We start from the raw sequence: 23,506 nt of genomic DNA on the forward strand, positions 1-23,506 counted from the left end.
CTCGTTGCAAGATCCTTAACAAGAAGTAGTGTGTCTAATTGGATGCAGCGTGATCCAACGATAGAAGTGGTTCGCCATTTTTCTATCTATACCTAATAATAATTATATCTGATGGTCTTTAGCCATCAATCAATAACGATTTTTCATATCTGGTTAGAGAAGTATAGTATTTCACTTTGTTTTGATATAAAAAAAGTAAAAAAAAAAACTAGAAAGTTACCGAATATCGTTTTCTTAGATTCCTTTTATTGATTCCTCAAGCAAAAATTATAAATTATAAGCTATTTGACTATTATTAATTAATTAATCCGATAACGGTATAATTCTTCAACCCTTTCAATTTAACAAATGGCATGTTGATCTAAACTAATATTGAGAAAATACAAAATAAAATATATTTTGGTGACAGATAGACAATATTAATGTATTGAAGAAATAAAACACTTTAGACACAAACAGTCCATGAACTTGCCTATACGTTGAACCGTGCAAGGCCGAATAATTCTTAATTTAACCCTGTAAGGTCGAATAATTCTTAATTTAAATACTAGTAAATACAAAGTTTAAGACTACCACGTCGATAGATGATGTGCCTCCACGAAACTCCCTTTATATAAACTCTCATTTCCAACTCATCTTAATCCATCGACCAACACTTATCTTCCACGGCAAGGAACAACAGAGTTACCGGGCATAAAATGGCGGTTCCCGCATCAAAAAAGCCTCTGTTGTTGTCTTTCCTATGGTTTGGCTTATTTGTTGCCGCTGCATCTGCCGGAAGCTTCTACGACAGCTTTGATATCACTTGGGGAGATGGCCGTGCCGACGTATACGAGAGTGGGCAGCTTCTCACTTGCACTCTTGACAAGGTCTCCGGCTCAGGGTTTCAGTCCAAGAAGGAATACTTGTACGGTAAGATCGACATGAAGCTCAAGCTTGTCGCTGGAAACTCAGCTGGTACCGTAACCGCCTACTACGTAAGGAATCTCCTTGTGAAAATGATTTGATATTAGTGTTCTTGCTCATATGAGAACTAGTCAGGTAATAAATGAAATTATCTCCTAATATTGTACATTTTGTGGCAGCTTTCGTCTAAAGGTGCGACATGGGATGAGATTGATTTTGAGTTCTTGGGAAATGTCACAGGACAGCCTTACACTATCCACACCAATGTCTTCACCGGAGGTAAAGGTGACCGCGAGATGCAGTTCCGCCTCTGGTTCGATCCCACCGCTGATTTCCACACCTACACCGTCCACTGGAACCCTCTTAACATCATGTGAGTATTATAGTCTATCAGGAAACCCTACATTGATAACAACGGGTAATATTAGTTAGTATAAAAAAAAATATGGCATGGAACTTTGTGTAGATGTGGGGCTGTATAAAAGTTATGATGGAGAAATAGATTATTATCCAAAAATATATGTTTTCATTTATTCGTTGATACAAGGCTTACGATCACTTTGACATGTCTAATCCCATATTATTTTCAGTGATCCCTTGACTATTGTTATGTTATTTTTATATACGCGTAGGAATATTAGTTGTAAAAATGATTTTTTGGCATTTTGAAACGTCTAGAATCACTTGACATGTTTTTGATAAACTTTTTTTTGTGTATGAAGCTTTCTTGTGGATGGGATCCCAATTCGGGTGTTCAAGAACAACGAGAAAAATGGAGTGGCTTACCCTACGTCCCAACCCATGAAGATATACTCAAGCCTTTGGGAAGCTGATGACTGGGCCACGCAAGGCGGTCGCGTGAAGACCGACTGGAGCAACGCACCATTCAGAGCACATTACAGGAACTTCGACGACAAAAGCTCATGTAGCAGGACATCAAACTTGACATGGGTGACTTGTGACGGAAACAAAAACTCGTGGATGTGGACCACTCTCAATAACCACCAGATCGGACAGATGAACTGGGTGCAAAAAGAATTCCTGATCTACAACTATTGTACCGATTACAAGAGGTTCCCTCAGGGTTTTGCCAAGGAGTGTTACCTTTGAAAACTTTGGTTGATCCTCCTACTATGACAATTTTCGAGCATTTTCCTCAAAAACTTTTGTTTTATTTGCCCTTCGTGTTATTTGATTCTTGTGATGTTACTTTGATTTATTCTCTCTTTTTTTTTTCAAGTGTTTCTGCGATGTGATAATACACGCATATATAATGTTACTGAGAAAATAAAAAGTTGTACTTGATAATACATTTTATCTCGCAGGTATTAGGCCTGACTGTTTATTAATTCTGTTGAGCTGTGGTTGTTTATTTTGCGTCCAGTGTTTACGCAAACATCAGTGTTCTAAAAGATACACACTATAAAGAAAGATAGAACACACAACAATAATAAAAAAAATCTTATAGACTCCGCATGTCCTTAAATGACCTAGCTAGTATTAATGCAAACACTACTCTAAAGATTATGGCATGAAGGAAACAGACGATTGCACAATGGAGTAGCGTCTACCCCATTAGATACATTAATGAATGAACAGCCAAGTGTCATCCCACAAACATGGCAAGTTTGTTTCACTAAGAATTAGGTTTCAGGCCTATCCCAGGAGCAGAGCAAGTAACTTGGTCTCCTCTCCAGCAGCTTTTTGTTTAAGAAATTCATCAACATTGTTTGGAATTATTGATCGTAATTTTTGTAATGTTTATAGCCTAAAATCCAGAAAATCAAAATTTCTATATATTATAGTATAACTTCTTACAAGGTACAACAAAACTGACCAGCTAATCATTACCCATTACTAGAAGAGATGAATAGAACTCACGATTCTTGGCTAACTATAGCGACAGATTGGAAGTGACATCATTTTAAACTACATCGCCGCCACGGTGTTCGTACTCGTCGTCTCCTCCGCCTTCAACATCTTATGCCTCTTACTCGCATAAGTCCTCGTAATTAATTACACTGTTAATCTTTTAATTTCTTAATCCAGAATAATGTATAGATTAATGCGTGTAAAGGGGTGACTAGTTATTGATTCGACGCTAAAATGTAGTTTGTGTATCTTCAAGTAACTGCAAAATTATTCGTAACAATAAATATATGATTAGTCTATTGCCTGAGAAAACAAGTGTATACGTATAGTAGTATTTCGTTTGATCCAAAAGACAGATGCTGTGCAACAGACAATTGATTAAACGTTCTCAAACCATCTGTCATATCTTTTCAAAATTACAATCCAATAATAATTACAGTTATTAGGCACCGCCGCATGTGAAACGGATTTCAACATTATTGTGTTAACCCCCAGACACAAACTTTTTTTTTCTCGTATGAGACACAAACGTGTAAATATGGAAACGTTTTATTTTACTCCACAAGAAACGTTTTAAGCATTTACAACTCTGTTGACCAAAGTCATTGGACCTTTAGCCAACAGAACCGTGATGATTAACTTGTGAACATATTTCCGTATCCCTTCTCTTTTAATTTATTTAGATACTTCAACAATAAAAATTGCAGAATCTAAAATCAAAGAAACCAATATGATTTTTATCAACATAACTTTTATTTAATATTTAAGTAACTTTTTCAAAAAATAAGAAAACAGTCAAAATTTAAAATCACAAAATATCAAACATATATAAACTTTTTATCAAAATTAGAAAATAGATATAAGTTAAGACAAAGCACAACAGTTTTTACTAGGGGTGGGCGTTCGGATATTCATTCGTATTTGGTTCGGGTCTATTCGGGTTTCGGGTTTTCGGAATCAAAGATTTCAGCTCCATTCGGATATTTCTAAGTTTCAGTTCGGTTCGGATCTTTGCGGGTTCGGTTCGGGTTCGGATAACCCATTAAAATTATTTTTTAAATTTTAAAATTTATTATATACTTTCTCAAAATCTATAAACAAAATATTATATTACATACAAATTTGAATAACATATGTCAAAATACCTAAATTTAACACATAATTTGATTTGGTTTGAATATTTGGATAGATAATCAATAGATATTTTAAATATTTTGGTGTTTTGAATATATTTTAGACATTTACTTTTGACTATTAGTATATATTTTAAATTATTTTGGACAATTTAAAATATCTTATATATTTTGGATGTTTTTAATAGACATTAAATCTAAAATATATTTATATAATATGGTATAGAAATCAATTTTGGATACATTCGGGTAACCGGAATACTTCGGTTCGGGTCGGGTTCGGTTCCGGTTCTTTAGATACCAAAATTTTGAACCCGTTCGGATATTTAATCAATTTCGGTTCGGGTTCGATACTATTTTTTTCGGGTCGGATTCGATTCGGTTCTTCGGATTCGAATTTTTTGCCCAGCCCTAGTTTTACATCTTATGAAAAGGAAAAAATATTAATTTGTAGAGTAATAACTCTGTAATTATTTGTGATAATAGTATTTGTCAAGTCATGATTTGCATTAAAATCTGTCATAATGGATTCTGTAACAAAAAAACTACTTATAACTATAATCCGTAAAAATCATTTAAACTTAAATCAAATTGTCTGAAAATCTTTGAATTCCTATCAGTTCTTCACCTTATTATTAACACCTCAACTATATTTCCTTTTTACTACCTTTATATATGAATGGCCTTAATTGGACTATAATTTTGACAAAATCTATAACATTTAGTCCTGGACAAAATCTGGAGTTTATATTTAGACGTATTTTTTTTGTCAACTTATATTTATATTTATATTTAGACGTATATCTCCAAAAAAGTCCTTATTTCAGTAAAAAGTCGTATCAAAATTCATTGTCTTTCCTTCATTTTTGGTCAAAGCATTTATATCCATAATGGTCCCAATTACTTTTAAGGGGTTTTAATTCCTTTTTTTTTTACTACCAAAAAATATCTAAATGGCCCTATGAAGTATGAACTCCCTATATTTAAAAGCTTTTTTTTTGTCTCATTTATTAATTTTTTCTCTTCCCCAGAAAAAAAAAAACCAAATGTTTGTCAAAGCAATTCAATTGTATGTATAAATTGAGAGAAAACCCACTTTGTTTTTTCTTCTCTAAGTTACATCCAGCTGCTTCATCACAAGCTTGATCACTAAAAGCTTCCTCCTGGAAAAAAACAAGAGACTCGTTGTTCAAGAAAACTCTATTCAAAATCTAACAATTTGATTATTACGAGACAATTCAATCAAAGTTGTCACCCTTTTCAACTTGCTTCAGCCGTAAAGTTATCACCTTTTCAACTTATCCATTAAAACACACATCTGTTTCTCTCTCTCAAAGACAATGAAAGAGTATTGGACCTCTCTAGCCTCCCTTCTCGGCGTTCTAGCCTTCTGCCAGACCCTCATGAACTCACTCTTCCCACCGGAGCTCCGTTTCGCCGTCACCAAACACTTAAACAGACTCTCCCAACTCTTCTCCTCTTACTGCTACTTCGACATAACGGAGATCGACGGCGTCAACACCAACGAGCTCTACGACGCCGTCCAGCTCTACCTAACCTCCTCCGCCTCCTCCACCGTCACCTCCAACCGTCTCAGCCTCATCCGCGCCACCAACTCCTCCTCCACCACATTCGCCCTCTCCAACAACGACTCCATCGCCGACACCTTCGACTCCGCCACCGTCCTCTGGGAGCACGTCGTCGCGCAGAGACAAACTCAGACCTTCGCGTGGCGCCCAATGCCCGATGAGAAGCGCGGCTTCACGCTCCGCATCGAGAAGAAATACAAAAGCTTTATCCTCGACTCTTACCTGGACCACATCATGGAGACGGCTAACGAGATTCGCCGCAAGAATCAAGATCGGCTTCTTTACACGAACTCGCGCGGTGGTGGGGGTATGGACTCGAGGGGCCTCCCTTGGGAGTCTGTTCCCTTTAAGCATCCCAGCACGTTCGAGACGCTGGCGATGGACCCTGCGAAGAAGAGACGGATCATGGAGGATCTCAAAGACTTCGCCGAGTGTGAGTCTTTTTACCGGAAGACCGGCCGGGCTTGGAAGAGAGGGTACTTGCTTTACGGACCACCGGGAACAGGTAAATCAAGCATGATCGCAGCCATGGCTAACTATCTCGGCTACGACATTTACGATCTTGAGCTCGCCGAGGTGAGAAGCAACTCGGAGCTGAGGAAGCTGTTGATGAAGACGAGCTCGAAGTCGATAATTGTGATCTAGGATATAGACTGCTCGATCGAATTAAAGAACCGGAGGAGCAAGAAGAAACAGAGTTATTATGAACCGGAGATGATGTTAACCGGGTCCGGTTTAGGAGGCGATGAGGGGAATGGGAACACGATCACTTTGTCCGGTTTGTTGAACTTTACCGATGGGCTTTGGTCTTGTTGTGGAAGCGAGAGGATCTTTGTGTTCACGACCAATCACATTGAGAAGCTTGATCCTGCTTTGCTTAGAAGCGGGAGGATGGATATGCATATCTACATGAGTTACTGTACGTTTGCTTCGGTTAAGATCTTGTTGAAGAATTACTTGGGATACGAGGAAGGAGATTTAAGCGACGACGTTTTGAAGGAGCTTGAGAGGGTGGTGGATAAGGCGGAGATTACGCCCGCTGACGTAAGCGAGGCTCTTATTAAGAATCGGAGGGATAAAGAGAGGGCTGTGAGGGAGCTGTTGGAGGATATGAAAAGAAGGGTGGAGAGAAACGAGAAGAATGGGAAGTTAAGGGGGTCAAATTGGGATGTTGGCGGTGGCTGATGACGCGGAGGAGCAGGAGAAGAGGGCTTTGGACAGTCCTTATGGAGAAGAAGAAGAGATTGAGGACAGCATTTGCAAGAATAGTGAAGATTAAGTGATTCAATGTTCCATTGTACTTAAGTTTTAACATTCTATGTTTACACAAAGTGAAAGTTGTGATCCTTGTCTTTCTTTTTCTCCTTTTTGGGAAGTCAACTTTTAGAAGTGAGCTAAAGTGAATGGGGAAGAATAAGAGGATTTAGAGAGTTAGTTGAAAAGAGACAATGGTGGTGCTGGAGATTTTTTGTATGTGGGGATCAGAAAATGCAAAGAGAATCATTGGATAAACCATTGGCATATGATATGTTATATGACTTATAATAATAGAAGTGTTATAGAATATCAGTGATGTTTTGTTGAGTGGCATGCAGTTATCATGTATTATTATGTACGGCCGTATGTGAGTTTGTATTCAAACTATCTACTTTAGTTGATCAAGTATCCCGAGATTAATAATGTATACAAGTCAGTGCATACTTGTTTTGAGATTTGGATATGGTAGGCTACTAGGTGAAGCACACATTATCCTCTTCTCTCCTCTAAAGGAAACGATGTTCAAATCCGGTTTTGGATTTCGCTGGACTTTTGAGTAAATGAACAGTTACAAGTTGTAACCTTATTACATAGTGGGAACAATGTTCTGAAGTATAGTGATTTGACGATCCGTTTAGTAGTGATACAAGATGAAGTAGTCACTTTCTTCAATAACATGGTAGTCATTTTAATTTCTAACATGTTATTCATATTTATACCATGTCACTGAAATCTATTTGTGATGTAACATTAATAAGATGGATAATTACTGTGGAAGATAAGAGTTAACATCTACAATTGAATATGCATAAGCTGATCTCTAGTACATGTCAAACCTTATTTGCTACTCCTTCCCTTCCCGAAAGTAATGTTTATTAAAAATATAATAAATGTTTACAATTTAATTAACAATTTATTTTTTAATATACTTTTCAATATCCACCAATAAAATTTAACCAGTTCAAATATTCACAATCAATGTTTCTCAAAAGTATATAAAGTATTTTAAAAATATAGAAATTCTATTTTTGTGGAACAAAAATAAACTCTAGAAAATCTTACATTCGGGAACAGAGAGAATTATATGCTATAAATTGTATGAAATCATCTTTTTGTTTAATGTTCTTTTTACCACATTGCACCAACTTGATTTTGATATTGCGTACAAATATAAAAATTTACTAAATATGTAAAATCAGGATCTAAGTTTTGAAGTCTATATCTGGTTCTATAAATTATTGGATTTGAGTTAGTTACATAAACCCAAAATTAGATTTTATGGACTAAAACCTTTTGGCTACATATATTTTGGGCATAAACCTTTGGGTTAAGACCAATCTAAAAAATAATAATTAAATTTTACATTTTTTAATTAAAGTCATCCTTGATATTTACATATTATTTCAATATTCTTGATTTAGTCACCAACAAAACAAAAAATATACATTTATTTTTGTTATTATAAGAGACATATTCCAAGTCTGACAAACCTGTATTTTTCTGAATGTAAAACATGTCTTTTACTAAACAAAAAGTATAAGAAATTTGAATGTATTTAGCATAAGTTTTTTTTTCACATAATTATTTTTAATTTAAATATTATTAAATCGGGTTTATACTTTTGTCAAAGAAAAAAATTTAGATTTAACATTATATTTGAAATAGGAGACTAGCACCAATTTTTTCTATAAAATTTTAGATGTGTCAAACACACAAATTATAATAAAATATTTTTGAAAGCTCAAAAATCCGAAAAAAAACTGTAACCTTTTAGATTGATGGAACTGATTCTTATCAGTTTATATTAAATATTTATATTTCTTTTGTTCGACGATGGAATATAATCAGACAATGTTCCTCTGTAAAAACATGGACACAATGGAGCAGCCTTCGTAGCGAGTCAGAGACAGAGTCAAAAAATGAGTCAAAATTAGAGATGAGTGGATGAAGCCGATGTGTCATTCACTTGACTGAATGACCTGACCAATTTCCTCCTATCCGTAAGATCCATTTTCTTCTTTCATTTGAATAGTGATTAGTTTTCCTTTGTGTATTTATTTAAACAAAATGGGCATTCATGGTTTACTGTCTCCACTAAAAATGTACATAACCTCTTTAAATGGCTAAAACATAATGTTATATATCTAACTATTCATTAGCAAAAGTTATTCTGGTGCAGTTTCATATATGATCATTTATCACATAACCATCACATAGTGAAATGTCATTCTTTTTGAATCACTCAATCTATCACCACTTTAAAAAATCAGACATGGACAATAAACTAATAGCCTTCTTTATATTTTGTTTGTATCATATAGAATAAGTTTAATTTAAATGGAATTAACTTTATCTAAGTCGGATTGCATCAAGTGGAATAAGTTAAAAGAGTTGGAAAATAATATCATAGATTGTTGCTAAGTTAAAACTCTTTCTCATTGGATAAGAAGATCAATGCCCTCTCAATATAAACACATGTTGAATTATAGACTCACCTATTTTTTTAAAAAAAAATGTCAAAATGTGGTGTCACTTTGTTATATTTCTTAATTTTGTTGTAATATAGATTATAGATTTATGGGAAATATAGAGAAGCAACAAAGTTTATGCTTGTGCTAATTGACTAACTGACCAAACAAATTGAATACGTCCATCGATAATATTAAATACATTATGAGTTTTTGTGCATAGATAAAAATGATAATATTGTGAACATGTTAATCGTTAATATGGATTGAGAAGATTTGAGGTCTCTAGTCGCATTTCCACGAACATGACGAGAGTTGAAGTTTCCAAAATAGATAAACTAACAAAGTTTAATGTCAGGAAATAATAATTGTGTACAAGAAAGTATCCAAAAAGTCGAATTGAAAAGAGTAGATTTTGTTAGTATACTTTTTGGGGATTTGGTGAAAACTAAAAGAAGATTTGATTTAGAAGTGAGTTGGAGGTGATGCATGTACATTAGGCTTTTGTCGGAAAAGCTGTGAAAACTATGACTTCTTACGTTCATTATAATTTTATCTGACCTGGACTCATACTTTTTCTTTTCCTTACTAGTACTTGAGAACTTACATGAAGGTTCTCCACTTTCATTCGAAGATTGCAAAGTACACACAATGATACAATGTAAAACAAGAGTTGACAGAGTTGACTTGTCTACCTTGAGACCTGAACCTTGGCTTCAGCACCCTTCTTCTCCTTCCATGTATCTCATTTGTAAACTTCGATTAACTCGACCATGTTCTTGTAGTTTTTTCTTGAGGTTTCAACAAAAAATCGAGAATCACTTTCAAAAAGGACATCTTCAGACCTTATATTATCTAAGCAAGATATTGCAAAAAAAAAATAGAGTAGCTTCAGATTCAAGGCAAGATTGAAAACAAGAAAAAGCTTTTGCATTGTACCATATAACTAACAATTTATCATTTTGATGTACCCATCAGTGGCGGAGCTACCCCTTTGTGAGGGCGGTCATATGACCCACATGAATTTGTGTAAAAAAAGAAGAAGTTTTCTTTGTATTTTACAGAACAATGACTAAAAATTAACATATTGATCCATATAACATTATGTTTATTATGCACTTGGCCCATGTAATAAGTTGAGTTGGCTCGCAACTGGTACCCATCCTATGCCACATCAATCCGGACCATCATACCAACATGCTGTCTATATTACACTTCAGAGTATCTGACGGTGAAGTGCTCCATTTAAGAGTTGGCTGGTTCATCCTTTGCTTTTCAACACAACACATTACATCATGTGTTAAAGAATTTTTTTTTAGAAATGCCAATTTTCTGTTCGGTTGCTCAAAGTAGGCCTGGGCGTTCGGTGGTACGTTCGGTTTCGGTCCGGATGATTCGGATTTTCGGATTTTCGGTGTTATGCTCATAAGTACCATTCGGTTTTTACTAACTATCGGATCAGATTCGGTTTGGTTCCTTCCGGGTTCGGTTCGGATCGGATTTAACCAATGTTTAAAATCGTACAAAAATATATTTTTAAAAACTTCGAAAATTGACCCAAAAAAATTCAAAATATATAAATTAGTTACAAATCTAATTAAAAATTAGTTAAACTATCTAAATTAACTAAAAAGTATTAAAAATAACAAATAAAACAAACTACAAAAATATTTTGAATACTCTAAAATATCTAAATCACCTTAATATATATAAAAACATTAACATATTTAACTAATTTTGGTTCGGTTCGGGTTATAACCAAAATCCAAAGTAGTAAGCTCATAAGTCCCATTCGGATATTTTTGTAAAACAGTTCGGATTCGGTTTTGGTTTTTTCGATTCGGGTTAAGGTCGCTTCGGATTGAATTAAAAACGCACAGGCCTAGCTCAGAGCTAATGAAACGACGCAGTTCCAACCCCCAAATTACCAGCCACAGCCCATGATTAAAGTAAAGCCCAGTAAAGAAGACCCAATAAAAAAATTAAAGCCCAATTAATGATGACGCTTATATATATCTCACAGGTCAAAGTTTACTACGTTGTCGAACTATGTTAGCATCTCCAACTAGATTCGCTGCTCAAAGAATCTCACTCCGATCTTCTAATACGATTCCGACGAGCTTCATTCCTCCCTTTCCCAGAGGTTTCCCGCGGAGATCAGTGACCAAAGCTTCAGCTCGAATCGTAGCAGCTATGTCAACCACTTCCGTCAACGCCGTCGGAGACGCCGGGAGAGGTTCGATCACTCACGTCATATTCGACATGGATGGTCTCCTTCTAGGTAACTTCGTTTGTCTTTGCTTTTTGCTTTTGGGTTTCTTTAATGTAGTTCTGTATTGGTCGCTGTGAGGCTGTTCTGAAGTTGTTTAAAGTTGGAAACTTTATGCTATATGTAAACATTTGATTGCTCTAGTTTCAGCGGTAAAGACGACATCTTTGTAAAATTACTTAAGATGTGTGTTTCTGGTCCTAAACTCTCGCTATTGAGTATACTTTATGTTGATTTATGTCTGTGTACTGTTTTTTTTTTTTTTTGTAGACACTGAGAAGTTTTACACGGAGGTACAGGAGAAGATACTTGCGAGATACAACAAAACGTTTGATTGGTCTTTGAAAGCGAAGATGATGGGGAGGAAAGCGATAGAAGCTGCCACGCTTTTCGTTGAGGAATGTGGAATCAGTGACTCTCTTTCCCCTGAAGCTTTCATTGTAGAGAGAGAGTCTATGTTGCAAGACCTCTTCCCCACAAGTGACTTAATGCCAGGTACAATACAATGAGACTACTAACACAAACAAAGACAAATTGTTCTCCGGTTGTGTTCAACATATATAACTTTTGGTGACATGATCTCTTTCTCTGATATAGGAGCTAGCCGACTTCTCAGACATCTCCATGGGAAAGGGATCCCAATTTGTGTGGCCACAGGGTATCTGTTTCTGCATCAGCACATCATGATACAACACTGAGAGTGCAATTTTAAGCTTGTTTTTAATGCGTTTCTTGTTTTGCCATATCTGATCTGTTTTGTATCCTCTACTAATATGCAGTACACACACACGACATTTTGATCTGAAAACGCAAAGACACCGGGAGCTTTTCTCATTGATGCATCACATAGTGCGTGGAGATGATCCAGAGGTGAAGCAAGGGAAGCCTGCGCCTGACGGTTTTCTTGCTGCAGCTAGGAGATTTGAGGTCATTTTAATACTGTACTACACTTTATAAAAAGAGAGAGAGAGAGAGAGAGAGTTTGCAAGCTTATAATATATCCCTCTTCTTTGCCCATTTCATAGGACGGTCCTGTAGATCCACGTAAGGCTCTGGTGTTTGAAGATGCTCCTTCCGGAGTCATGGCAGCTAAAAACGCTGGAATGTAAGTTGGTTTCTAGTTACAGTTTCCGATTCCTCTCAACGGATGAGCAGTTAGTGGCTATATGTGATTTTTATGGTGTGTGAGCAGGAATGTGATAATGGTACCGGATCCAAGATTGGACAAGTCCTACTGTACCGTTGCGGATCAAGTTTTAGCCTCTCTGCTAGATTTCAAACCAGAGGAATGGGGCTTACCTCCCTTCGAGGATTCACAAAACTAAGACCACAAAGCTTCAGTGTAACATTATCCTCAAGCTACATGATGATACTTGACTGGTTCGGTTTTATTCTTTTATGATTGAAGTCCAGAATCCTGGCTGTATGGGAAACAATGTTCATACACTTGACTGACAATAAAACGATTTGATTCTTGTTGGGGTATTTTTTCTTTTATGTTATGATTTGATAATAAAATTCCAATACTTTAATATGGTTTGGTGAGTGACTTTGACATTACCAAAACTCTGTGTTGCTAAGTTGTTACAATGACATGTACCATAACCTTATTGATAGAGACCGGGCCAAAGGGATATATATACTAACCAAAAATTTCTACTATAATTTCGTATAAACCGACTTTCAGGTCCATCAAGAAACATCAACTTCCACGAATCATTTCAGTTTTTGTTTTTGAGAAAATTTACAGTATCAAAAAAGATCCAACATATCTGGAACAAAAATGAATTCAAGAATTGCTTGTTTCGGCTCAAGAATCCTTCCCTCAGACAACTGTGCTTGTGTAGTTAGGGAAGAGGTTGAGCAATGTGTCGAGAGTCTCAGGATGAAACTTCCTTGCAAACAGATAACATGGCCGTGTAATCCCGTTCCAAGTACATGGCCAATGCAGCTCATCTCCATGCTTCAAAACCACAAGTCCAAAAGTTTAAAGAAAGAGAGAGAAGTAAAGACCACAAAAGAGAGATCTGCTAGAGAAGCATATACCTCTCCCACACTTGTGACGTGTGTACTCATCTCTTCGGTCTGACAAGCGAGAAACGAGGATAATAAGAAGCTCATTACGACAACTTTCAAGAGATTGTGTGTTTCGAAACATACTGTGACATTTTTCATGAACTCTAGTGATATCTCATTTGCTGTGTGAGTCTTTGGATGCCACTGTCGTTCAGACCAATCAACATAAGTCACTGACCAGTTCGAGATCCCCATAGGATCAATCATCTGAAAAAAAGATCCAGCAAACAAACAAAAATGTCTCAGCATCAAGAAGACTGCAGAAGATGGGGTGTGTGTGTGTTAAAGAAGCATATAGTCACACTGAAGAATGTTGGCAAGTAATGTTCATCTGCAATACAGTTCTTGTCAGCCTCTATCCCTGGCTGAAATTCATATAAACTTTCTTATCAGAATCAGAACTGAAGAGAACTAAAAACCAAAACTAATCAGCTGCAGGACAAACTTACTCCACAATACTCTCGGAACCTTGAGTAGTAGAGACCATCAGCCATCACTATAATAGCGTGCTGCCGCTTCATTGTGAACCACTGGCCAGAAGAAAAGACAGTCAACAGCAGTAAGATCATACTAACTAAGACAAGCTCTTAAAGACTAAGGATTGTCTTTTTACCTGAGCACCCTTTCTAAAATCTTCCCTAGCAATCTCAGGTAACATGTGTTCCATGTGTCTACCAGTTCCATGAGGACCAGGATCCACAAAACTTGAGAAACAGAGATAATTGTAGCTTGTGTCAATGAACATCTAATTAAACAAAAACTCTTTATTTTGATTAAAAGAGATTAGTTTACCTCTCAATGAAGCTGACGTTGGAGTAAAGCAAATATCTATAAGTGTAGTCAAAAGTATGCAACGGTATACAACTGCATAGAGAAATAAAAGTTCATGTGATTTTAATTTTGTGCAGAAGGAAGCAAGATTGAAATCAAATCAATTACCTCTCTGAAAGAAGAACAAAGTGTTGGTTGTCAGGATCTTCAAGAGCACTAACCAGTAACCTCTTCTCAGCATCAACCATAGATATTCTACCCCAAGTGACCTCATCACTATGGATCTCCCTATCAGAAAAGTGACTACTGATATGAATTGGCCGTTCCTTGGAGGGGTGGATGTAGATAGAGAACTTCCCTTCATGACCCTTCAGATTAAAACCATGATACATTAGTTTGTATAATGCAAGTGCAATTCTCTGAGGTGTGTTAGTTACCGTGAAGAACTCATCCCAGAGCTTCTCAAATGGCAAAGTCCCCGGAGTCAAGAACAAGAAGGCTATTTTGGAGTTTTCTGTTATGAAGGGAGGCGTTTTGAGTATGTCTCTGACCACTGCTCTAGCTGCTACCTCCTCGTCGGTGTGTTTCCTGACGTGAACAGGTAGCCACGCGGAGAGAGCCTTAGAGGAGGTCTTACTCTGTCGTGGGGACATGCGAGTGCAGATGAGAAGCATGCTGAACACTGAAACTGACAAGACCAGCCATAGGGGCTTCTTGAGAGATGTGTGGTGACGTGGCGGCCCTTGATAATTCTTCTGCGCCTCGACCATTTGATGAAACCAAATCACGCCTAAACGCACCTCCCTTGTCCCTTCTAGTTGAAAGGCATACAAAGATGGAATCTTTATTTCATACTTTCTTTTAAAGTGGCATTGCCTGAAGAAGAAAGATTTGAGCTTTTTTTTATTGAGAACAACAAAGTCGGATTCAGACCGGAAAACACGGAGAGGTTAAGTAACGTTTCAAACTAATCTTTAAAAAGAAGAATCCAAATCAGCAAAATGGAGAATTGTGAAAACCGCAAAAAAATGCACGTTGTTCCCGTGATTCAGTCCTCACTCTAGCACACGTAGGAACTTAACTGAAGTCTAAGTAAGTCTCGTGAGTATATTTCTCCGACCAAACTAAAGTCCAAAAGCTACAAATCTCAGATTTCTCTAGAAAGACTTTGAAGAGACACTGTAGCGAGTTAAAGAGTGAAAGTGCATGTTTACCTTAATAAACTTCGAGCTGAGCTGAAACAAAACGGAAGAATGCAGAAAGACAGAGTCTTTTGTCCAAACCCAGATCTCAAAAAGTCAACTTTGATCCTCTTCTTCAAGATCTAGGGCAGCAAACAGAAGACTGATTCTCCGAATATAAGGTCGAAAGAGAGAGAAAAGGAGAGAGTTTTTTTTTTTTTAATTTCTAAAAGCATGCATACAAGTAAACTGTTAATGTCAAGACGCTCCAGAGCCTTTTCATTGGCTCTTTTTTATACTTTGATCACTAGAGACTTTTTTGGTGAATCAGCGTGTCTTGTTTTCCATTTTCTCCAATAATTTCTCTTAATGTTTTGTTATTAAGAGTATTCGTAAAATTTTCTCAAAAGGATCTACATTTCTATTTTGTGTTGGATTTGAGTTGGCTTCACGACTCTTGGAACCTTTTTAATTTTTTTTTAAAAATGGGTAATGGAACATAAATGTTACCAAGTGGATGGTCTAAATAATGAATTAAGTTTTATCATCCTTCAGGACAGTCGCCGTTTTGTTCCTACCACGACGCCGGAAGACCTGCTTACGGACATTAATTAATTTGATTTTGTTTTATTGAAGAGCCTTCTCTTTCTCTGTGGAAGGTGAAGGTCCATATTACATGTAGAGCTATTGACTATGCGCAAAAAACATGCAAGACGCAAGTGAATATGTTGGTATTTATAATCGATATAGATGTGCAGTCATGTAATCTTTAATCATGTACATAGAGTCTTGTAGCTTTGTCATTGTAAACCGGTATTGTATGAACCAGTGTAATTTGAGTCTTCTGGTTTTGGTTTATGACTAAAGCTTTGGTGTAGGGCTTGGTCAGATTGAATATATATGGTTTATATATATGGTACGAGAGCACAAATATTTCTTACCGTACTGTAATACTAGTACAGTAAGAAATTAAGAAACTATCGGAACTTCTTGAAAAAAGTTAGAGACAAGTGTTTTCTTTTAATTGATCAGATTCTATTGAAAGTAAAAATTTAAATAAAAACTAAAATACATTAAAATTATTATTTTTAATTATTTAAATCTTCATTTGAGCATACTCCATCGTTGGAGATGCTCCGAGAATGTTTCCAACTTCTTACCAAACACGTACTATATTAAAGGTGATACTCACTTTGACATTTTCACGGTTGAAATATATTTATGTTTTTATTAACTACATTTGTTTAACCAATAATATTTTTTGCATAACAAGAGATAATGTTCTTATAAATTAGTTTTAAAATAAATATAAATATTTTCTTACAACCTAGTAAATGTATTTTTATCTTTTAGAGTCGTTATAAATTCGTGTATCATGAGGTAATCCAAAATGAAGGTTACGAAGTATTAAAAAAAGTTGGAAGAATCACCACTCATCGAGAATCTGTTTTACCCGATAAGACATTACTTGAGTTGACCTTTTATGTCACCAGCGAATCAGGACATTTATCGGTGCTAGTTTGTATAGCTTGTGTGGATTTCCTTGTTTAGTTTTGCCCCCCTCAAATTCAGTTCATTTGAGTTTAAAGGATTACAGTCGATCAATTCCACTAAACATTTGCAATCTCCTTTAAAGTCCTTAAACTTATAAGATTCATAAACTTCTTCTATGTGGTTTAATGATATATCCAAATTTCACTAGAACTTGTACAAACCTGTTTTTGGCAAAATTCTAAACAAAAATATATATACACTGTTAAAAATATATTTTCTATACACTTATTAAACACAGAACTATGTAGAGTGTTTAAAAGAGATGATTAAAACCAGATCAATTAAGTTAGTTGTGGTTAACCAGTTTTAATTCTTGAACAAAAGTATTTTATACAAAATGAAAAAAATATAGAAGGAATACTATAATTTGGTGAACCGATAATGGTCAAAAAGTCAAAACTCCACAAACTTCGTGGAAGAAAGAAAGCACCGTAACGGTGGAAGGAAATAGCATTTTCTTTTTATTGCCATTACCGGAAAAAATCTAAAACATTTAAAAAAAGAAAAAAAAACAAAAATAACACTGAATCAAGTTTTTTTTGTTCTCAAACTAGCACTCAAAGTCAAAAGTCACAAAAATAGCATTTAATGTTTAATCAAAAATCACGAACTTATGGTTTAGAGTTAAAGGGTGTGGTTTAGGATTTAGGGTTTAGGGTTTAGAGTTTAGGGTTTAGGGTTTAGGATTTAGGATTTAGGGTTTAGAGTTGAGAAATGAGGTTTTGGGGATAAGATTTCAAATTTTGAAAAATAAAAAGATTAAAATTTTCAAAAGATAAATCTAGAAAGGTGCTATTTTGGTCATTTTAGTTTTTGAGTGCTATTTTTGTGATATAAACTTAGAAATGTGCTATTTTGGAGATCTGTCTTTGCCAGCGTTAACCAAAGATAGTCACTTTAAATTTTAAGACACCAACGCAATCAATACCCTTGTCTCTTCTCTCTCTCTCTCCTCCTTGTCTCTTTGACTCTGACGACTTAATAAGAGCAGCAGACTCTAGGGTTTGTTAACAGTGAATCTATCCGCTTCCTTCCCCCAATAGTCCCCGCCTTCTGGTAAGCGAAGCAGTCACTTCTTTCTCTCCCTCGTTTCACTTCTTTCTTTGTTTCTAGGGATAAGAAACCTAAGTTCTTTGTGTTCACTTTCGTCATACTAACACTCTGTTTCTTCTCTTTATCTCTCTCTCGCTCGTTCTTTCTAGAAGCATTTACATGGTCATGTAGATATGTCATAGTATTGGTTGTTCTGTGTTCTTTACCTTTTCAAGTTATACACTTTTTACTGCTTGATTTTCAAAAAGGTTTAAACTTTCTTGCGTGTTCATACTTGTTATCTAGAGGGATGTGCAAAATTAGAGATTTTTGATAAAGATTATATGTCATAGTCTTTAAGTTTCTGCTCTTGGTTGTTCTGTGTTCTTTACTTTTTCAAGTTATACACTTTTACTACTCGAAAGGTTCAAACTTTCTGCAGATTCTTCCTTGTTTCCTTGAGAAATGTATTAAATTGAGGCAAATTAGAGATTTTTATAGAGATGCTATGTATCATTTGCTCTGTTTACGAACATGATTTCACAAATAAGCTCATTTACTTATCATGTTGATGAATTACTGTGCGTGTGTTTGAATATGATTAGTTTGTGTTAATTGTCCCTTCTTGTTCATGTTGTAGACTAACGAAAGCAACAACCTTTGGACCAATGGCAACTGAGAATCCTATCAGGATGTCTGGTAACAACGAGAGATGGTCTAACTCTAGGCCTGTTTCAGTCCCTAACCGAAGTGAGAGTGCGCCTCCGAGCATGGAGGGATCGTTTCTAGCTGTTGATAGTATCTTATCACGACAGGGAAGCTCAGGTTGTCACGACAGGGCAGCTCAGGAGCCTCTGACCACTCATCCTAATAAACACAACCTGACCCGCACACCTTCTCCACCTGTTTATTACCCTACTACTGAGTATCAGCTCGTAGACAGTCGTGTAGGTAGCTTTAGAAGTAACCAGGGACTGAGTATAGTTAACACTCCCATTCATTGTCCCCAAGGTACACTTTCTACTCACAAGGAAGTGTCTGAGGATGAAGTCTCTCCTCAACAGCAATCTGTTAATAGTGTTTCAGATAGGACTAATGTGATGGATACTAGTCTTTCGCAAGGTCTGGCAGATACTAGGCAGGTTCGGCTTCTGCTTCCTTTTCTCGAAGTTCATGTTAATGTCAATGTTTTTGATAAAGTTATTTCTCTTTCGGTTGCAGGATGGTAGTTCTTCTGGTCCAACCCCTCAGCATAGTCGGCCTAACTCTTCAGATGGTGAAATGAACACAGCGGATGAGATTGATAACTTCTCGGAGATGTCAGGTGACGTCGTGGTTAAAGATAATCCTGCTTCAGTTGGCACTGTGAAGAGTCTTGATGAGTCTACTATCATCTCTAAGATGAAGAATACTAACATATCTGGGCCAGGGACAGCTAAACACCCTAGAGAACAACCAAGGAGTGCAAGGCCAGAAAGGCAGATGTATCCACAACAAAGTAATGTAACATGGATTCAAAATGGCGCCAACATGGGTTATCAGAGTCTTAACGGGACCACGGGACAGTTTCATTATGGTCAGCAGCATGTGCTTCATCAGTCTCCAGGCTTTACACCGCCTACGCAAACGGGTTATGTGACTTCACCAGCTCAAGTCTATAACATGCAGTCTCCTGGTGTCTACTCTCCACAATATGGTTATGGACCATACACCAACATGATTCCACCACACCCACAGTTCATACCTGGATACCCTTCCCATGGTTCAGTTCCGCTTATTGTCCGTCCAGAATATATCCCTCAGTTACATGGGCCGAGTGCGGGGAATGTAGTTCACAGAGGTGCTGAGAGTTTCTATGCTCCACCAGGCCAACCTTCTTTTCCAGATCCTATGTATATACACTACAGTCAACAGGCATTGGGGCATATGAATGCTCCTAGAGGGAACCATAAGAATGCTCCTGAGCCTCATAAAGATGAGTCAAGGTTTGTCCGGCAAATAAGGGGACCAAATAACTCTAATATGGGTCTTAATTACTATGGAGTCCAGCCAAATGTGGTGCAATATCTGCCTAGTGCTCCTCCTTCACCGGGCTATGTTCCCTATGTAGAGGCATACCCTGGATGGCAGCCCCAGGGAAGCTTGGAAGGTACCAATGGCCCGAGATTGTGCAATTTTCTTGAAGAGTTGAAGTCTGGAAAAGGCAGGAGGTTTGGTTTATCAGACATCACAGGACACATTGTTGAGTTCAGGCAAGTTTTTTTCATCTTTCTTTTCACGAGTCATTGTCTTGGTTTTGGTAACAAACTTTTATTAAAACCTTGTTGTCTTTACAGTGCGGATCAGCACGGGAGCCGATTCATTCAGCAAAAGCTTGAGAACTGTAATCCAGAAGAGAAAGAAGCTGTCTTCAGGGAACTTCTTCCTCATGCTTGCAAACTAATGACAGATGTGTTTGGCAATTATGTCATTCAAAAGGTCTGTGTTCCTACTTGAGCCTATGTCTTACTCTCTCAGACTCTATCCAATTTCTTGATTGTTTGCAATATCTGTTTCAGTTTTTCGAATACGGAACCCCATCACAGAGAATGGAACTTGCTGATCAGCTCATGGGACAGATAGTACCACTTAGTATGCAGATGTACGGTTGTCGCGTGATACAAAAGGTAACCAAGCCACTTCCATTTTTTTGTTTGGACTTGGGAGTTTGTTTAAAGACTCATGGTTGAAACTTTGTTTCTGGTGTAGGCACTTGATGTCATAGAGCCTAACCAGAGAGTTCGTCTAGCACGCGAGCTTGACGGGGAGGTCATGAGATGTGTTCGAGACCAAAACGGAAACCATGTGATCCAGAAATGCATCGAGAGTATCCACGCAGACAGAGTTGCTTTCATGTTATCTGCATTCCGTGGTCAAGTCTCCTCTCTCTCTATGCATCCTTATGGCTGCCGTGTCATACAGGTTACTAAGAAACTCACTTAAACAGACTATGTTTCTATGCATTAGTACTCAAAGAACAAATGTGTTAAATGTATAGAGGCTTATGGAGCGTTGCTCAAATGAGCATCAGTGTCAGTTCATCACAGAGGAGATACTGGAGTCAGCACGTGTCCTTTGCAAGGATCAATACGGCAATTACGTCATACAGGTCTGTCATAAATATCTACAGTTTCCAAACCAATCATTACTTAAAAACCAATGTTGGCTATATTTGGCAGCATGTATTGGAGAAAGGGACATCTGAAGAACGAGAGAGAATCGTGAGGAAACTATCAGGGCACATCGTGCAGCTTAGCCTACATAAATTTGCATCAAATGTTATAGAGAAGTGCCTGGAGCATGGTGGTAGAATTGAGAGGGATCTCATCATCAAAGAGATTGCAGGGCCTGATGAGAGCTATGATAGTCTATTGGTGAGCAAAAAAATGGACCAAACTTTTTAATCTTATTTTGATAGGATATTATTGAACTGTAAGATACCTTTTTAACAGATGATGATGAAGGACCAGTATGGAAACTATGTGGTGCAGAAGATATTCGAGACGTGTAGTGTTGATCAGCGTGTGGTGTTGGTCAGCCGAGTCAGAATGCACGCTTCTGCTTTGAAGAAGTACACTTATGGGAAACATATTGTCACTCGTTTGGAACAGCCCTTTGGTCAAGGTACTACTAACTTCAAATTTTAAGTTTGAATAGGTGCAGAATCACAATCTTAGGAACATAAAGATTTGTCTTGATGTCTTGTATAGAGAGAAACAGGGTTAAGTACACAACCAAATAGAGTTTGTATGCTATTGTTTCATTGAGATGCCTGCTTTGTTTAATCTGTTGTGTAGAAAGCCGAGAATCGAGGCGATGAGTGGCTCTTCTGATTCAATACAGTGACTGATTCAGATATAGTCGAGATACAATTCGCTATTTCATGAAAAATGGAGATTTCATTGCAAAGGTTCACTTCACAATCCACAATGATTGTGGAGAATGTTGTTTGTACTTTAGAATTTGATCATAGCCGTTATGTCTGGCCATGTTGGTAAATATTGATAATTGTATCAGTAGTGTACACTCGTATTTGTAACTGGTTTGTGGATTCTCATCAAAAAACAATTCCAAACTTTTCTGGACAGTTTTATTCATTTCAAATCGTTATAATTTGTCATCACATTAGAGGGTAAATGCAAAGTTGTTTACTTTTGCATATCACATGGCAATAGAAAAAAACTCAAAAAATAAAATAAAATGGTAACGTAGCAACAAAATAAGGAACTATGAGGTGAGTGTATTGAGAAATATCATGCTCCAGTAGTGGTAACATACTTGATGAGCATTTTGACAATCTCCTTAGAGACCTTTGAACTAGACTCCTTAAGGTTCTGGATCCTGCCGTCTGTCTCCTCTTCTAAACGTTTTGCAGCTGCTTCTTGCTCCGTCTGAAACAAAACATAAGGATTTGAGTACAAAATCAAATTTAGTACTTAATTTTTGTTTTTGTACAAATTACCCCAGAAACTTGTGTCTGATACTCTTCTTCTAATCTGGACCGATACTCTTCCATCTCCTTCTCAGCCTCGTCTTTGGCTTGCTTCATTCTTGCTAGTTTAGCTGATATCCATTCATCCACCAAAAATAAAAAGGAAAAGATAAAAGGAATTAAAACTAAAATCTTAGTGATCTAGCCAAAGAAATGGCAAAGCCCTACATGTGCATAAACCAAGTGAAACACTGACTTTTTAATCCAAATGTTTTTGAGCTAAAATATATAAATATAAATCCCCAAATTGTTTATTTTTTTCTTATTTTTTACTAAATTGTTTTTAGCCTCCAAAATTATAGGATCGGCACTGAGAAACCCTCAAAGAGAAAGACCATACCGGTCCTAGCAGCTGAAACGATCCGGCCTGCTTCTTGTTCAGCAGTTAAAAGCATCTGAATCCCACCTTGGCCTCTTAAAGAATCCATGGCTTGTGTTTCTCTCAACGACAATAAAATTTGTGTTTATTCGTTTGCAAATTTGATGCCAGAGATGGAAACTGTTGATATGAGCGTCTTCTGTTATGGTTTTAATCAGATGGAGAGCTTTTCTCTCCTTGGTTCATGGAGTTAGTTTCTGACTAATTGTTTTGAATGTGTTTACAAAACATTGCGTGATCACCGGATCGGTATATATAAAAGATCTATATATGCTGTGTGAATTATGAAATAGAATGGATTATAAACGTAAAATACATCCTCTAAGGCCTGCATATCACTGGCTACTGAAGATGATCATACAAGAAGACAACAGTCATTGCATGCTAGCGAATAATCTACGTTGCTGATCCTCAGCTCTGAATGTGTCAAATAACTAGCTCGCAGAATTAGGAAAAGAAAAAATATTAATTAGATCTTTAATAACCAG

The 23,506-nt window shown here is 36.7% G+C and overlaps 6 protein-coding genes across 8 annotated transcripts; 4 read left to right on the forward strand and 2 right to left on the reverse strand.

Moving 5' to 3' along the window:
* The first annotated feature begins 632 nt into the window (after nucleotides 1–632).
* Nucleotides 633–2,274, forward strand: LOC106409853 (xyloglucan endotransglucosylase/hydrolase protein 14). Its single transcript, XM_013850405.3, has 3 exons — nucleotides 633–977; nucleotides 1,086–1,279; nucleotides 1,629–2,274. The coding sequence occupies exons 1-3, from the start codon at nucleotides 699–701 to the stop codon at nucleotides 2,014–2,016; spliced, it is 861 nt and encodes a 286-aa protein (XP_013705859.1). The 5' UTR covers nucleotides 633–698; the 3' UTR covers nucleotides 2,017–2,274.
* Nucleotides 2,275–5,020: 2,746 nt separating this feature from the next.
* Nucleotides 5,021–6,846, forward strand: LOC106410114 (AAA-ATPase At4g25835). Its single transcript, XM_013850608.3, is given in 2 exon segments — nucleotides 5,021–6,664; nucleotides 6,666–6,846. Coding segments are annotated over 2 exon segments (1,527 nt in total). The 5' UTR covers nucleotides 5,021–5,251; the 3' UTR covers nucleotides 6,780–6,846.
* Nucleotides 6,847–11,249: 4,403 nt separating this feature from the next.
* LOC106406940 ((DL)-glycerol-3-phosphatase 2) lies at nucleotides 11,250–13,028 on the forward strand. The gene is made up of 6 exons (XM_013847694.3): nucleotides 11,250–11,506; nucleotides 11,765–11,989; nucleotides 12,092–12,152; nucleotides 12,274–12,421; nucleotides 12,520–12,599; nucleotides 12,687–13,028. The coding sequence occupies exons 1-6, from the start codon at nucleotides 11,275–11,277 to the stop codon at nucleotides 12,817–12,819; spliced, it is 879 nt and encodes a 292-aa protein (XP_013703148.1). The 5' UTR covers nucleotides 11,250–11,274; the 3' UTR covers nucleotides 12,820–13,028.
* Nucleotides 13,029–13,130: 102 nt separating this feature from the next.
* Nucleotides 13,131–15,846, reverse strand: BNAC07G39940D (glycosyltransferase BC10). 3 transcript variants are annotated; one of them, XM_022707080.2, is made up of 10 exons: nucleotides 15,556–15,846; nucleotides 14,779–15,152; nucleotides 14,510–14,709; nucleotides 14,363–14,434; nucleotides 14,184–14,274; nucleotides 14,020–14,100; nucleotides 13,873–13,935; nucleotides 13,655–13,777; nucleotides 13,541–13,579; nucleotides 13,131–13,457 (listed from the first exon to the last, which is right to left on the reverse strand). In XM_022707080.2, the coding sequence occupies exons 2-10, from the start codon at nucleotides 15,109–15,111 to the stop codon at nucleotides 13,320–13,322; spliced, it is 1,140 nt and encodes a 379-aa protein (XP_022562801.1). In that variant the 5' UTR covers nucleotides 15,112–15,152; nucleotides 15,556–15,846; the 3' UTR covers nucleotides 13,131–13,319. The 3 variants fall into 3 exon arrangements, with proteins under 3 accessions (XP_022562801.1, XP_022562800.1, XP_013703147.1); XM_022707079.2 differs by having other exon boundaries at nucleotides 14,779–15,155; nucleotides 15,556–15,840; XM_013847693.3 differs by having other exon boundaries at nucleotides 14,779–15,217; nucleotides 15,556–15,834.
* A 2,103-nt stretch (nucleotides 15,847–17,949) lies between these two features.
* LOC106410896 (pumilio homolog 6, chloroplastic) lies at nucleotides 17,950–22,234 on the forward strand. The gene is made up of 10 exons (XM_013851524.3): nucleotides 17,950–18,132; nucleotides 18,749–19,250; nucleotides 19,330–20,360; nucleotides 20,445–20,586; nucleotides 20,667–20,774; nucleotides 20,857–21,069; nucleotides 21,146–21,256; nucleotides 21,327–21,521; nucleotides 21,600–21,771; nucleotides 21,945–22,234. Exons 2-10 carry the CDS (start codon nucleotides 18,777–18,779, stop codon nucleotides 21,965–21,967), a joined length of 2,469 nt encoding a protein of 822 aa, XP_013706978.1. The 5' UTR covers nucleotides 17,950–18,132; nucleotides 18,749–18,776; the 3' UTR covers nucleotides 21,968–22,234.
* Nucleotides 21,980–23,239, reverse strand: LOC106410895 (V-type proton ATPase subunit G3). The gene is made up of 3 exons (XM_013851523.3): nucleotides 22,980–23,239; nucleotides 22,610–22,710; nucleotides 21,980–22,538 (listed from the first exon to the last, which is right to left on the reverse strand). The coding sequence occupies exons 1-3, from the start codon at nucleotides 23,065–23,067 to the stop codon at nucleotides 22,401–22,403; spliced, it is 327 nt and encodes a 108-aa protein (XP_013706977.1). The 5' UTR covers nucleotides 23,068–23,239; the 3' UTR covers nucleotides 21,980–22,400.
* Between the last annotated feature and the right edge of the window lie 267 nt (nucleotides 23,240–23,506).

This window comes from Brassica napus, chromosome C7, assembly GCF_020379485.1.
Source record: "Brassica napus cultivar Da-Ae chromosome C7, Da-Ae, whole genome shotgun sequence".
Lineage (NCBI taxonomy): Eukaryota > Viridiplantae > Streptophyta > Magnoliopsida > Brassicales > Brassicaceae > Brassica > Brassica napus.